The sequence below is a fragment of the Amblyraja radiata genome, chromosome 3 (genome assembly GCF_010909765.2).
Source record: "Amblyraja radiata isolate CabotCenter1 chromosome 3, sAmbRad1.1.pri, whole genome shotgun sequence".
NCBI lineage: Eukaryota > Metazoa > Chordata > Chondrichthyes > Rajiformes > Rajidae > Amblyraja > Amblyraja radiata.
In genome coordinates, this window is record NC_045958.1 from 57,897,141 (window position 1) to 57,913,309 (window position 16,169).

General features: G+C 42.9%; 1 protein-coding gene across 3 annotated transcripts in view; it reads right to left on the bottom strand.

Annotated features, from left to right (window-relative positions):
* The window catches only part of focad (focadhesin), a 233,122-nt gene that overhangs the window by 86,885 nt on the left and 130,068 nt on the right, over positions 1–16,169 (bottom strand). For all 3 annotated transcript variants that reach the window (XM_033017834.1, XM_033017835.1, XM_033017836.1), the window contains one exon: positions 15,921–16,004. In XM_033017834.1, coding sequence (XP_032873725.1) covers positions 15,921–16,004 — 84 coding nt within the window. The remainder of the gene's footprint in view (positions 1–15,920; positions 16,005–16,169) is intronic.

A 16,169-nucleotide genomic window follows, 5' to 3' on the forward strand; every position in this document is an offset into this window, starting at 1 on the left:
GGCTTGCAAAGGTTTTCATACCCCTTGAACTTTTCCACATTTTGTCACGTTACAACAACAAACGTAAATGTATTTTATTGAGATTTTATGTGATAGACCAACACAAAGTGGTGCATAATTGTGAAGTGGAAGGAAAATGATACATGGTTTTCAAACTTTTTTACAAATAAAAAACTGAAAAGTGTGGCGTGCAAAAGTATTCAGCCCCCCTGAGTCAATACTTTGTAGAACCACCTTTCGCTGCAATTACAGCTGCAAGTCTTTTGGGGTATGTCTCTACCAGCTTTGCACATCTAGAGACTGAAATGTTTGCCCATTCTTCTTTGCAAAATAGCTCAAGCTCAGTCAGATTGGATGGAGAGCGTCTGTGATCAGCAATTTTCAAGCCTTGCCAGAGATTCTCAATTGGATTTAGGTCTGGACTTTGAATAATAACACATGAATATGCTTTGATCTAAACCATTCCATTGTAGCTCTGGCTGTATGTTTAGGGTCGTTGTCCTGCTGGAAGGTGAACCTCCACCCCAGTCTCAAGTCTTTTGCAGACTCTAACAGGTTTTCTTCCAAGATTGCCCTGTATTTGGCTCCATCCATCTTCCCATCAACTCTGACCAGCTTCCCTGTCCCTGCTGAAGAAAAGCATCCCCACAGCATGATGCTGCCACCACCATGTTTCACAGTGGGGATGGTGTGTTCAGGGTGATGTGCAGTGTTAGTTTTCCGCCACACATAGCGTTTTGCCTTTAGGCCAAAAACTTCAATTTTGGTCTCATCTGACCAGAGCACCTTCCTCCACATGTTTGCTGTGTCCCCCACATGGCTTGTGGCAAACTGGAAACGGGACTTCTTATGGCTATTTTTCAACAATGGCTTTCTTCTTGCCACTCTTCCATAAAGGCCCGATTTGTGGAGTGCACGACTAATAGTTGTCCTGTGGACAGATTCTCCCACCCGAGCTGTGGATCTCTGCAGCTCCTCCAGAGTTACCATGGGCCTCTTGGCTGCTTCTCTGATCAATGCTCTCCTTGCCCGGCCTGTCAGTTTAGGTGGACGGCCATGTCTTGGTAGGTTTGCAGTTGTGCCATACTCTTTCCATTTTCGGATGATGGATTGAACAGTGCTCCGTGAGATGTTCAAAGCTTGGGATATTTTTTTATAACCTAACCCTGCTTTAAACTTCTCCACAACTTTATCCCTGACCTGTCTGGTGTGTTCCTTGGGCTTCATGATGCTGTTTGTTCACTAATGTTCTCTAACAAACCTCTGAGGCCTTCACAGAACAGCTGTATTTATACTGAGATTAGATTACACACAAGTGGACTCTATTTACTAATTAGGTGACTTCTGAAGGCAACTGGTTGCACTGGATTTTATTTAGGGGTATCAGAGTAAAGGGGGCTGAATACATTTGCACGCCACACTTTTCAGTTTTATATTTGTAAAAAAAATTGAAAACCATGTATCATTTTCCTTACACTTCACAATTATGCGCCACTTTGTGTTGGTCTATCACATAAAATCCCAATAAAATACATTTACGTTTGTGTTTGTAACGTGACAAAATGTAGAAAAGTTCAAGGGGTATGAATACTTTTGCAAGCCACTGTAATTAAACACACCTGAGCAATTACAAGTGAAGCCATGTGTCCCAAACATTATGGTGCCCTGAAATGAGAGGACTATGTATAAACACAGCTGTAATTTGTACATGGTGAAACCAAAATGTATAAAAATACCCTTTTATTAAAATCTGACAATGTGCACTTTAACAACATCTGATTTTTTCATTTACAAATCTCAAATTGTGGAGTACAGAGGGAAATAAATAAATGATGGGTCTTTGTCCCAAACATTATGGAGGGCACTGTAAATGCAAGTTTTCTTTTCCTCCACAACAGCCACAGTAAATTACCTGGCTCTTGCTTGTTTTCTCATCATCAGTGCCACACTCTTTACCGTTAATGTCGCAGAGAAGCTAAAAGCTAGAGCTGCTAGTGGGGGAAAAAACACATACACCGACTATCCCCTGGCTTGTCAATTTGATTTAAAGTTTAATTATTTAAGAAAAAAAGATGGTAGACATATCCCACACCAGTGTGGAGGTACCAACAAACATTTAAGAGATAAGAGAGCCCAGTCCCAATATTCAAGATGTTGACACAATGCAGTGCAAACCAAAACAAGTGTCAGGATTGCATTACTTGACAGAAAAGCCTTGAAGGGTGTACTGTGTTCAAAGTGTATGTTTTAACTCCTCACATTCAGACAAATTACTATTTAAGAATAGATTTGGAGCTCAACCCTCACTGTGGTGACCAGACAAACTGTCCTACAGTGTACTTTCCTCCACTTGAGAGACTTCAGCAAACAAAAACAAAATGACTCCAATATAAGTTCATAAATCATGGGAGCAGAATTAGGCTATTTGGGCTATTGTGTCCACTCCTCTAATCAATCGTGGCTGATCTATCTTCCCCTCTCAACCCCATTCTCCTGTCTTCTTAGGGATGTCAGGGCTTATGGGGAGAAGGCAGGAGAATGGTGTTAGGAAGAGCTACATCAGCCATGATTGAATAGTGAAGTAGATTTGATGGACCGAATTGCCTAATTCTGCTCCTTCTTCCCACAACCCTTGACACTCTTACTAATCAAGAATCTGTCAATCTCCACCTTAAAAATACCCAGTGACTTGGCCTCCAAAGCTGTCTGTGGCAATGAATTCCACAGATTCACCACCCACTGACAAAATAAATTCCCCCTCATCTCCTTTCTAAAGGTACATCCTTTTATTCTGAGGCTATGCCCTTGGTCCTAGACTCACCCATAAGTGGAAACCTCCTCTCCACATCTACACTATCCAAGCCTTTCACTATTCAGTAAGTTTCATCCTTCTAAACTCCAGCGCGTACAGGCCCAGCGCCGTCAAACGCTCATCATACATTAACCCAATCATCCCCGGGATTATTCTCATAAACCTCATGTGGACCCTCTCCAACGCCAGCACCTCCTTCCTCAGATATGGGGCCAAAACTGTTCACAATTCATCAAATGCGGTCTGACCAGTACCTTATGAAGCCTCAGCATAACATCCCTGTTTTCATACTCTAGTCCTCTCATATAAATGAAGTAAACTGTACGCAATTTGTTACTTTATAGCTAAAGTTTATATATCAACCGTAATATATACAGTGATAACTTTCAAATCCAAATGTCATAAAGTAGTAAAAAAATGCTGTTGAATTTTATTCCACCTCTACATACATCTTTATTTGATTATCAAATAGCACTCAATAACGACTGCCAAGACACAATTAGCCCCCAGACACCTATTAAAACCTTTAGATTTCAGTCAATTCAAAATCTCCTTTTTCATCAGCTGCTTTTACCATTTACTTACTTTGAAAACAACCTGACCAACAAAGTCACAATTTTTTTAAAGTTTATTATCGGTCAGATAGAATAGCTCCAATGCAATCAATCATCTTCCTACCACTTGAAGTGCTTTTGTTTGCAGACAGCAATATTTGTTGACAAAATATAATGACCTTGAAAGTTTACACGGAAGTCCATAATCTTACGTCAGCTGAAACAGAAGTTACCACTTCAGAAAGAGCCAACATCTCAGCTGCATGCTGCACAGCAACTTCTTTCTTTGCTGCTTACCATTATTATTAAAGGCTTGTTAAGGTGTCAGTTTCAAATCCAGCATCTTCCATCATTCTCAGCATACTACAGACAATAAATATTTGCAACGCTGGGAAAGACTGTTTTAAAGATGTAGCTACTATAATGATGATAACCTTGCTTATGCAAAGCCCAAGCAACTAAACTCAAGTTAGAGACACAGGAATTGCAGATGCTGGAATCTTGAATGTAACACAAAGTGCCGGCATAACTCAGCAGGTCAGGCAGCATCTCTGGAGGGAACGGACAGGGTGAAAAAGGGTCCTGACCCAAAATATTGCCTATCCATTCCTTCCTCAGATGCAGCCTGATCGGCTGAGTTACTCCAACACTATGCTTAGTGTACTTTAGTTTAGTTTACTGTCATGTGATACAGTGAAAAGCTTTTTTGTTGCATGCTGTTCATTCAGCGAAAAGACTATATATGATTACAATGAAGCCATCCACAGTGTACAGATACGGGATTAATGTAATACTGTTTAGTGCAAGATATATTCCAGTAAAGTCATATTAAAGATAGTCTGAGGGTCCCCAATGAAGTAGATGCTAAAAAGGACCGCTATCTAGTTGGTGACAGGATGGTATAGCTGCCTGATAACAGCTGGGAAGAAACTGTCCGTGAATTTGGAGGAATGCAAAGTCACACTTCTGTACCTCTAGTCTACGGGAGAGGGGAGAAGAGGGAGTGATCGGGGTGAGACTCATCCTTGATTATGCTGAGGCAGCATCAAGTGCAGATGGAGTCAATGGAAGGGAGGTTGGTTTGCGTAATGGTCTGGGCTGCGTCCACAATTCTCTGCAATTTCTTGCAGTCTTAGATAAAGCTGTTCCCAAACCATGCTGTGATGGATCCTGATAAAATGCGTTTTATGGTGCATCTATAGAAGTTGATGAGAGTTGTTGCGCAACATGCTGAGCTTGAGCTTCTTAAGCCTTCTGAGGAAGAAGAGGCATTGGTGTGCTTTCTTGGCCATTGCTTCGGTATGTCTGGTCCAGGACAAGTTGCTGGTGATATTTACTGCATCTCTACTTCGGCGCCATGATTGTAAACTGGGAATGTGTACCACTTTGCTTCCTGAAGTCGAGCACAGTCTCCTTTGTCTAGCTGACATTGAGGGAGAGGCTGGTGTCTTGGCATCAGGGTACAAGGTTCTCAATCTCCTTCCTGTACTCCGCTGCAAAATTATTTGATATCCGTCTGTTATACGAGAATTTTCCCGAACAGTCTGTGACCCATTGCGCTGTGGCCATTGCGCTATGTTTAACGCCCATAGCGCTGTGGCCAGTAGCACTATATTTAAATCCCATAGCACTGCAACTGGTAGAGATAGATCTGGAACCCATGGCACTGCAGCCGACAAATCTGTGTTTAAATTCCCACGCGTTAAGCCGACAGTGCTGTTTAAACGTTTGCGCGCAAAATCGGCAGCACTGTATGTATTACCTTTATGTGCCAAGTCTGTAGTGCTGTGTATTGCTATACGCGTCAGTCTGTGGCGGATCGTGTTTTATTCCCGGGGGATGGGGGGGCTTGCTGGGATGCAGTCCGCTGCCATTGGTTATAGATGAATTTGGGAGCAGCGCTATTGGCCAGGACTTACCAGCGGTTATTTCAACACCTGATTTCTTACCTGTATAAAGGCAGGCGCCAGTAGGCCAGAAGTTAGTTCAAGTTCGTGTACGAGAGGGGTTCGCCGACAAGCTGAGTCACGATCAGCGCCGTGGAAGGAGGCAGAGAGAGAGAGGTATGCAGCAGTAAAACGGACCCTGCGCATACCAAGACAAGTATTGTTTTTGTCCTCTCTTGCCATTAAAACTGATTTGCAACTCTTTGCAACTGGATCCATGACTTCATCGTTAATAGAGCACAATCAGAACAAATTGGCAGCGACGGATTCTACTCGATAACCATCAGCACAAAAGCACCTCACTCTATCCCCATGAATGTGTAGCCAGACTCCGTTCCAACACCATCTTTAAATTCGCTGACAATACCACCATTGTTGGACAAATTAGGGATGATGATGAGTCAGAGTACAGGAGGGAGATCAATCTTCTGATTGAATGGTGCCAGAAGAACAAATTCCTCTCAACATCATTAAAAGCAAGCAACTGATTGTTGGCTTTGGAAGAAGAAGCACAGGATCCACAAACCTGTCTTCATCAACAGGTCAGTGATGGAGAGAGTCAACAACTTCAAATTCCTGGTGTGCATACCTCTGAAGATCTGTCCTTGATCAAACACTTTGATTTAATTATTAAAGAAAGTACATCACTTCTCTACCTCCTTAGAAGATCAAGGAGATTTGTTATGTTGATGAATACACTCTTGAACTTCTAGTGGTAGAGAGCATATTGACTGGTTGTATTTTGGCCTGGTTCGGGAACTCAAACACACAGGAGTGAAGGAGATGACAAAAGGCGGTGAACACTGCCCTGTCTATCATGGGTCTGACCTCCCCATAATCGAAGGGATCAAAAAGAAGCACCATCTGAAAAAGGCAGATCCGCACCACCCTGAGAACGCTCCCATTTCATTCCTGTAATCAGAAAGGTGCTACAAGTCTGAAAACAGTAACCTCCAAGTTCAGGAACAGCATCTTCCCAAGACCCATCAGGCTATTGAATGACATCCAGCAATTTCTATGCTAACCAAAGTGCCCAAATGACAATGCCAGCTCCTCCCCCTACCCCCTTCTGTCCCATAAGATATTTATATTCATGAAGGATGACCACATTTAGGCAAGTACATGGGTACATCGATGGTGCAAGTCAGTAACCTTGAGGTTTGGACCAACAATCCAGACAAAACATGACATATCTGACTCGTTTCTATTCTAATTTCTTGGACTCCAAAGGTGCATTAGACTCTATGTCTGCAGGTATCCCTGCAAACTTTCCCAAATATTCATGTTTTTTAACACATCAGCTTTAGGAAATATCTTCTCCACAACAATAATTTCTAATTGAACCATCATGTGATCCTAGTCTGAAAAGTATTGTTCAGATTATTACCAGTATTTTACAATAATCTCTCCACCATTATGTAACAGAGGTATTAATTAATTTAAATGAGTTTTGATGAAACCCGTTCAAAATGTTACATTCATGAATTAAGCTTTTGGTTGTCAATATTCCCAAAAATCCTTTTCCTTTTGCTTATAAAAACCTAAATAAGTGACTACCATAATAATGCATTAACCCAAAATACTATGTCTTAATTACCCTGAGATAACTGCAATAATCTAAAAGAGACACCAATTTGGTTTCTGTAAATGAACCATCCATGCACTCATTGAGGGCCAGAGTACAAAATGTACCCGATAATTCTGTGACATTATTAACACTAATCATCTAACAGCTAATTAAGCACCAAACATTTAACGATTGCAGTAAACATTTATCACCTTCCTGGTAAAAACGGTATGAAACAAAAGAATGTGGCACATTAATAACAGGTACAGAAATGCTTTGCTGAGATGCAGGATTTCTCTCCCTGAGATGTAACTTTTACATGATTCAACAATTAACACAATGCAAACAAATTATGTTACCAATACAGAATCCCTGCTTATATTGCTCACTCTGTGTCCTTTTGTCTAGTAACCATCATCTGCAGTTCTTTGCTTCAAATAATACATACTATCTTACATACATACATACTATCTTACTCAGTTTATAGAGTTATAGAATGATACAATGTGGAAACAAACCATTCGGCCCAACTTGCCCACACCGGCCAACAATGTCCCAGCTACACTAGTCCCACTTGCCTGCGCTTGGTCTATATCCCTCCAAACCTGTCCTATCCATATACCAGCATCTGCAGTTCCTTCTTAAACACTTTGACTATCCATCTATCTGTCTAACTGTTTCTTAAATGATGGGATAGCCCAGCCTCAACTACCTCCTCTGGCAGCTTGTTCCATACACCCACCATCCTTTGTGTGAAAAAGTTACACCTCAGATTCCTATTAAATCTTTTCCCCTTCATCTTGAACCTATGTCCTCTGGTTCTCGATTCCCCTACTCTGGGCAAGAGACTCTGTGCATCTACCCAATCTATTCCTCTCATGATTTTGTACACTTCTATAAGATATCCCCTCATCCTCCTGCGCTCCATGGAATGGAGACCCAGCCTACTCAAGCCTCCATATAGCTCACACCCTCTACAGAAAAGATTTAGGAGGATGTTGCCTGGCAACATCCTCGGAAATATTTCTGAACATTCGCCAGCGCTCGGCTATGTCAGAATCAAATACAAACGGACTTGGCTTTCAACAGGAGTTAGCCATGTCGTCAAAATCATGTCGATATACAAATAAATTGCAGTAAACAGAGGCGGGCTAGACCCAATTTTCTGACACCATGTAATACCTTAGTTTCACACAGGCATGTAATACCTTAGTTTCGCACAAGCATCTTTATTGTCTAGTTCATCATCACATATGCAGTACATCACACGTTCAGTCTACTGCAGCTACTGAAGACAGTAGGCGAGATCTTACATTATAATTCATATAATTAGGTGGAGTTATAATTACTACACATTCTGATTGGCTAACATGCAATAGCCAATCTACACCTTTCAAGCTTGACAATATCTTTCCTATAACTTGGTGCCCAGAACTGAACACAATATTCTAAATGTGGTCTCACCAACATCTTAGACAACTGCAACATGATCTCCCAACTTCTATACTCTACTCTTACTGATGAAGGTCAGTGTCAAAAGCCTTTTTGACAAAGCCTTATCATGGACAATCGGCAATAACGGACACCACTGCCTCCACTATGGTGCGTTATAACGAGAGTTTACTGTAAACGGACCAAAGAGGAGGGATCGATGTCTGTTTGTGCTGATAAATGCAGATGATGGTTAATAGACAAAAGATGGTCTCCCAATAGTCTTACTGTCTCTGACTGCATTCTATCTTTGTCCCATCCCCTCACCTGACATCAGTCTGAAGAAGGGTCTCGACCTGAAACGTCACCCATTCCTTCTCTCCAGAGATGCTGCCTCACCCGCTGAGTTACTCCAGCATTTTGTGTCTACCTTCAAAGGTCATAAAGTGCTGGAGTAATTCAGCAGGTCAGTTACTCCAGCACTTCATGTCATTTCATTTTAAAACTTGGCACCGATGCTGCTGGTCTGCACCAGCGAGCCCTTCTCCACTGGTTCACACGGCAGTTGTTGCAGCTCATGTTGTAGCCCCCGACAGGATGCACTTTCTTCAGGTCGCTGCCAATGAAAGGACGCGCTTATCACCGTGGCGTTCCCTCCCCTTTCACTTGCTGTCGTTTCCAAGGTGGCGACTCTGGGTGAGAAGGACTAAGTGGCACCGGGGGGGATCGGGGGAGAGGAGGTGGGGGTGGGTGAGGGGAAAAGAGACTGAACGGCAGGAGAATCAGACATTTTTTCGGTCCTTGAAGAAAGGTCCTTGAAGACGTTCACCGAGGGCAGCCCGCAGAGGTGACAGCGGAACCTCCGGTCGGTCCTCGAAGAAAGGGGAACTAAATCCCCATCCATAAAAGAGAAGGTGAGGGTATATTGTGCGGAGGGTTAATAATTGACAATCTGCTGCTGCCTGCCCGCTGAGTTAAAAAGTTCCCACGGAACACTCACGATACACAGTGTATCGTGAGTCTTGCGTGGGAACTTTTTAACTCAGCGGGCAGGCAGCAGCAGATTGTCGCTCCCTTCAGTTTCACCCCACCTACACCCCTCTGCTTCCCGGCCATGTGTGTGACCCCTTCCCTCCCCTCTCCAACTCCCCGCCCATTGCACCGGCGCGGGGGCTTTGCACTGTCTTCACGTCAGCGATGCCAGCAGGTCAGTGCCAGTCACCGGAGACGTCAGGACCAACGGGACACCGACCCCCAGGCCCACTGCAAGCACGGAGATCCCAGAGACCCACAGCCAGCAACAGCCCAGCCCCGTTCCAACTCCAGAGGAACACGCTCCCCGTAGGGACAGAAGCTGATGGTGTGCAAGGTACGTCTTGTTCTTGGGGTTGCGGATGAGGGGGCGCAGCTCGGGCTGTGTCGTCTCCGGCCACCCCTCTGTACAGGAGCTGAGACTGGGAACTGTACCACCCTTGCAGGAGAGTGGGGTTGTTTGCAGTTGCAGAGGGAGGGCGCAAGGGCGGTACAGTTCCCAGTCTCAGCTCCTGTCCAGGGGGGTGGCCGGAGACATCAGGACCAACGGGACACCGACTGCAAGCACGGAGATCCCAGAGACTCACAGCCAGCAGCAACTCTAGCCCAGCCCCGCTCCAACTCCAGAGGAACCCGGGTTGCAGATGAGGGGGCGCAGCTCGGGCTGTGGGCGAACTGCCACTTGTCGCTGTAGCGGCCCATCGGGGAGCGGGTTCCTGTTGGTCCTGACGTCTCCGGCCACCCCCCTGGACAAGAGCTGAGAGACGTCAGGACCACCAGAAGCTGCTCCCCGATGGGCCGCTACGGCGACAAGTGGCAGTTCGCCCACAGCCCGAGCTGCGCCCCCTCATCGGGACACCGACCCCCAGGCCCACTGCAAGCACGGAGATCCCAGATCAGCAACTCCAGCCCAGCCCCGCTCCAACTCCAGAGGAACACGCTCCCCGTAGGGGCAGAAGCTGATGGTGTGCAAGGTACGTCTTGTTCTTGGGGTGGCGCAGCTCGGGCTGTGGGCGAAATGCCACTTATCGCCGTAGCGGCCCATCGGGGTGCGGATTCCTCTTGAGTTGGAGGGACAGGGAGACACAGCGGCTTTTGAGAATGGTGGGCAACCACTTCCAAAGTTCTGCCCACACAGTCAGTACACCTCTCCTACACTTGTCTCCCGCACTAAGATCATCTCGCAGAGAATGATCCCAGCCTAACCCTCCCTATTCTCTCCTATTCTGCAAGAAAAAACTACATTGAAGACTCAAACTCGCGATCGAGTAACTGCCGGGATCGAGGCGCATACTCGCGACCTTGCAGATATGAGCCGAGCACTCTACCACTGAGCCAGCCGTTAAAATCTACGCTAAAAATCTTCCATTCCAAAAGCCGAAAAATTTCGAATTACGAAAAGTGTCTGGTCCCAAGGCTTTCGGATAAAAGGTTGTGCACCTGTAGTAACACCAGCATATCTCTGCCATGAATGAAATTAAAACTGAAGGTTCAAATAGTATGCACTTCATTTTGTGGGCACTGAAATTATGGTTCATTTTAGCAATCAGTGAGGTCCAATTTTCAGACCAAACCAAACTCCAGTAATCCAATGCAAATGTGTTACAAGATAATGGAATAGCAAAATAAAAATGAAACCGTGTGCAACTAATTTAAATGTCAACTTGAAGACTTCTTAAAGACATACAAGATTGCAATAAGGCATGACGGGAAAGACAGTGAGATGTTTTCCTAGTGGGTAAGTCTCAGACGATGGAACACTGTCACAAGATATCGACTGGTCTGTTATAATGGAGGTGCATAAAAGTTTCTTTTTGCAGAGGGTGGTGAATTTCTGGAATTTTCTGCTCCAACGACTGTTCATTAGAAGTATTTAAGATGGAGGTAAATATATACTTGAAAGATTAGGGACTTGAGGGCTATGAGGAACTGGCACAGAAAAAGAGTTGAGATCAGCAGAGATCAGCCACAATCACACTGAATGGTTTGCAGAACCGGGTGCTCTAATTCTGCTCTTACTTTGTGTTCTTGTGACATTTTTTGATTAGAACAGGTGTCAGAGGTTTATGGGGAGAAGGCAGGAAAATGAGGTTAGGAGGGAGAGATAGATCAGCCATGATTGAATGGCAGAGAGTAGATTTTAGTTTAGTTTATAGGTTTGTTCATTACAAGTACAGCACGGAAACAGGTCCTTCGGCCCACCGGGTCCGCGTCGACCAGCGATCCCTGCATATTAACACTATCCTACACACATTAGGGACAATTTTTACATTTACCAAGCAAATTTACCTATATAGCTGGACGTGTTTGGAGAGTGGGAGGAAACCGAAGTTCTCGGAGAAAACACATGCCGGTCATGGGGAGAACGTACAAACTCCGTACAGAGAGCACCCATAGTCAGGATCGAACCTGAGCCTCCGGCGCTGCAGGGCAGCAACTCTACCGCTGTGCACTGTGCCGCCCACAAAGACTTGATGGGCCAAATAGCCTAATTCTACTCCTATCACTTATGACATGACATTTCTTCAGAATTTGAGGAAAAGCAAATGACACTTGTTTAATTAATAAAAAGTTTGATTCACATTTTCAATATTTAAGAATTAGAAAAGAGTAGTAGAAGGAAGAAGGTACACAAAATTGCTGGGGAAACTCAGCGGGTGCAGCAGAATCTATGGAGCGAAGGAAATAGGCGACGTTTCGGGCCGAAACCCTTCTTCACTGGGGAAACTCAGCGGGTGCAGCTGGGGAAACTCAGCGGGTGCAGAAGGAAGATATGTTTTCATAGTTCTGATGCACAACAAAAAAAAAGCAATATGTGGGGATTCCGTTTATACAAGTTCAAGTTCAAGTGAGTTTATTGTCATGTGTCCCTGTATAGGACAATGAAATTCTTGCTTTGCTTAAGCACACAGAAAATAGTAGGCATTTACTACAAAACAGATAAATGTGTCCATATACCATGATATAAATATATACACACATGAATAAATAAACTGGTAGTGCAAATAACAGAAAGTGGTTGCTAATAATCAGAGTTTTGTCCGAGCCAGGTTTAATAGCCTGATGGCTGAGGGGAAGTAGCTATTCCTGAACCTGGTTGTTGCAGTCTTCAGGCTCCTGTACCTTCTACCTGAAGGTAGCAGGGAGATGAGTGTGTGGCCAGGATGGTGTGGGTCTTTGATGATACTGCCAGCCTTTTTGAGGCAGCGACTGCGATAAATCCCCTCGATGGAAGGAAGGTCAGAGCCGATGATGGACTGGGCAGTGTTTACTACTTTTTGTAGTCTTTTCCTCTCCAGGGCGCATTAAATATTATTGCAATATTTGTTAAATTATATTATCCAGGGAAAATTTTCTCAAACTATTGTCAGAGTGCAGATGTCTTAGGAGGAACCATACAATATGGAACTGCATCCGTCTTTGAAAATTGCATGCATTAAATTGGATTACATTTATCAAACCAAAATCAATGAACCAGTGTTGCTCCCAACAACTGTGATTTTGCTCCACCAGGCAGGCGCAAGTGTTTTTAATAATTGTGAGTACTGGAGCAGAAGTACTAGAACTGAGTTCCTGTGAATTAAGGTGTGGTCACATTCACTTGCAAATCTTCAGTTAAATAGAATACAGGATAGAAACATAGAAACATAGAAATTAGGTGCAGGAGTAGGCCATTCGGCCCTTCGAGCCTGCACCGCCATTCAATATGATCATGGCTGATCATCCAACTCAGTATCCCGTACCTGCCTTCTCTCCATACCCTCTGATCCCCTTAGCCACAAGAGCCACATCTAACTCCCTCTTAAATATAGCCAATGAACTGGCCTCGACTACCCTCTGTGGCAGGGAGTTCCAGAGATTCACCACTCTCTGTGTGAAAAAAATTCTTCTCATCTCGGTTTTAAAGGATTTCCACCTTATCCTTAAGCTGTGACCCCTTGTCCTGGACTTCCCCAACATCGGGAGCAATCTTCCTGCATCTAGCCTGTCCAACCCCTTAAGAATTTTGTAAGTTTCTATAAGATCCCCTCTCAATCTCCTAAATTCTAGAGAGTATAAACCAAGTCTATCCAGTCTTTCTTCATAAGACAGTCCTGACATCCCAGGAATCAGTCTGGTGAACCTTCTCTGCACTCCCTCTATGGCAATAATGTCCTTCCTCAGATTTGGAGACCAAAACTGTACGCAATACTCCAGGTGTGGTCTCACCAAGACCCTGTACAACTGCAGTAGAACCTCCCTGCTCCTATACTCAAATCCTTTTGCTATGAAAGCTAACATACCATTCGCTTTCTTCACTGCCTGCTGCACCTGCATGCCCACTTTCAATGACTGGTGTACCATGACACCCAGGTCTCGCTGCATCTCCCCTTTTCCTAGTCGGCCACCATTTAGATAATAGTCTGCTTTCCTGTTTTTGCCACCAAAATGGATAACCTCACAGGATTTCTGTGAATTTAGAAGGAACAGCATTTTCACTTATTCAACGCTGTCTATAAACTAAGTAACTACAGAGTTATGTCAAACGTTAATTGATGAAGGACTTCTTAAATGGAACTGAAAATTTGTTGCATCAAACACCTTCCCCTTGCTGGGGTTAGTCATGGCAACAGCTTATCATCTCCAAACAGCTCACTTAACAACCAGTTATTTTCAGAACAAAGACCTCAGGGGACAATTTCATCTAATTGTTTTGGCACGCTATGCACAGTAGGATATATGAACAAGAATTGAAATGAAATCACACTACAAATACAGTGATCATAACCATCAGGTTACATTATACGATCATTACACATGAATGTGGATCACCACACTTCTATTTCTTTGAAGGAGGGAGGCAAAAAATTATATTTTACCAGTACAAAACGTCCATTTGTAAAAACGTGACCAAGAAAAGGAATTAATTGTTGCGGCACCTGAATTAAATGATTCAGTGTGGTAACATACTGAAATGTCAGAACAGTCACAATTGTTACAAAGAAGTGTTATCATTGTGTATTAATGCAGGGCGACACAGCGTGATGAGCTGGGTGAAGCAAAGGTGGAAATTAGAGCTTTGACAGAACAGCACAAAAAGCAACAACTTTGAGTTATGCAGAACCCTTCCAGTCACATCAAACTCCATCAACCATTACTCTCTACTGCATCATTAAGACAATTTTGGGTCCCACAAATTTTTTACATTTAGTAAGATCAACAATCCTCCTTGTAATCGTGTCAAAATATCTGTAGTTCATTAATTACCATCTTCCCTGAAACAATTCCATGTTGACTGTCCTGAAGCAATCTACTCCTTTAGGATAAATATTTGTTTTATCCATTATATTTTTTCTGTGATATGCCCATTGCTGATGTAATTATTGCCAAATATGATTCAACAACTTATTTTTAAACACTATTTTCTCCTTTCAGTTTTGGCTGCTAATAATTTCAATCAAAGGGGAAATCGTAAAGCTATTTCTTCATAAATAGCTTTCTGTTGTTGGCAACACCCTGGTGGATTTATACATGTGGCTCCTTAACCTGCTTTCAATTACGGAGTGGCAAAATACATATTTCTTTGTATGGCCTGACAGGTTTTATACATGATCACAGCACCACCTTATTCCCTCAATTAAAAATTATAAATTTTACTAATGTCCTAACCAATACACTCAGGGAATTACAAAAAATATTGGCACTTCTGTCACACATGCCTCAGAGCCTGTGTATATTCCCACTCCTATTATTCCCTCACAAACTTAGTTCCCTCATGAAAAAGCAACATTCAACTGCACCAGGTGTCTGCTAGTTGATTCTGCTGACATTTCCATTTCATCCTGTAGTCTTTATCGGTTCTCAATTTAAAAAATATATGCAAATTCAATATCTTTAGCATACTTGAGTTTATGCTAACCTTGTTGTAATCCAAAATCTCCAGAAATACCCAGAACTGACCCCTAGGAGTCAACAGTTTGAGCAAGACCGTGAAGATAAATTATTAACCTGAAAAACTTTGTCTCTCCACAGTTACCACCAGATCTGCTGTATCTTACTGTTATTCATTTGAAACAACACTCAGTTTCCTATTTGTCAAGAATTTTTTTTCCTGGGCTTTGTCTCAGACCCTGTCTGAACTTTTCCAAAAACAAATTCACTGTTATTATACTCTTTCCAAAAAAAAAAATGATCTACCTTCCATCGCTTGCATTATTTTTAATATCTCAACAGCTTTTGTTAATTTTCAAATATAATTATCATTGAACAAGGGTAATATTGGCTCACTCTTAATTATTGCCAAAAGCAAATTTTATCTCAAATCATGGATTCGAAGGGTTTAACCATCAAATGTGAAAATTGCTCCACGTCTTTCCAATTATGAATGTTGTATTCCTTCACAGCAGTCACCTTAATAGAGCAGCATTACACTAACTAATGCTTGATTAGGACAATTTTACATTATCAGATTAGCCTGTAGAGAGTATAATGACAATTCCTGCAGAACACACAGATGATGCATCAGCCCTGATGAGTTCGCACCCAAAGATAATGTTTGTGTAGTAAAATGAAGAAAAATAAGTTTGTGAAATCCTCACCTCTTCCGGCAGGTGAAGAATTGTGTATTCCTCAGTGCTAAAAGCCGAAAGAGCCTTGTATGCTGAACTGGCTATGAGGGAGTTCTGCCAAGAACAAAAACAATACCTTCTTATATAACATTTGTGAAACAATATACTACCAAAATCCAATTACAACACCAAAACACCAAGAATTCCTTCATGCTGACCCAATTATTTTAATATCTTATAAGATACAATAATTGCACACAGACATTAGGACAACAGAAG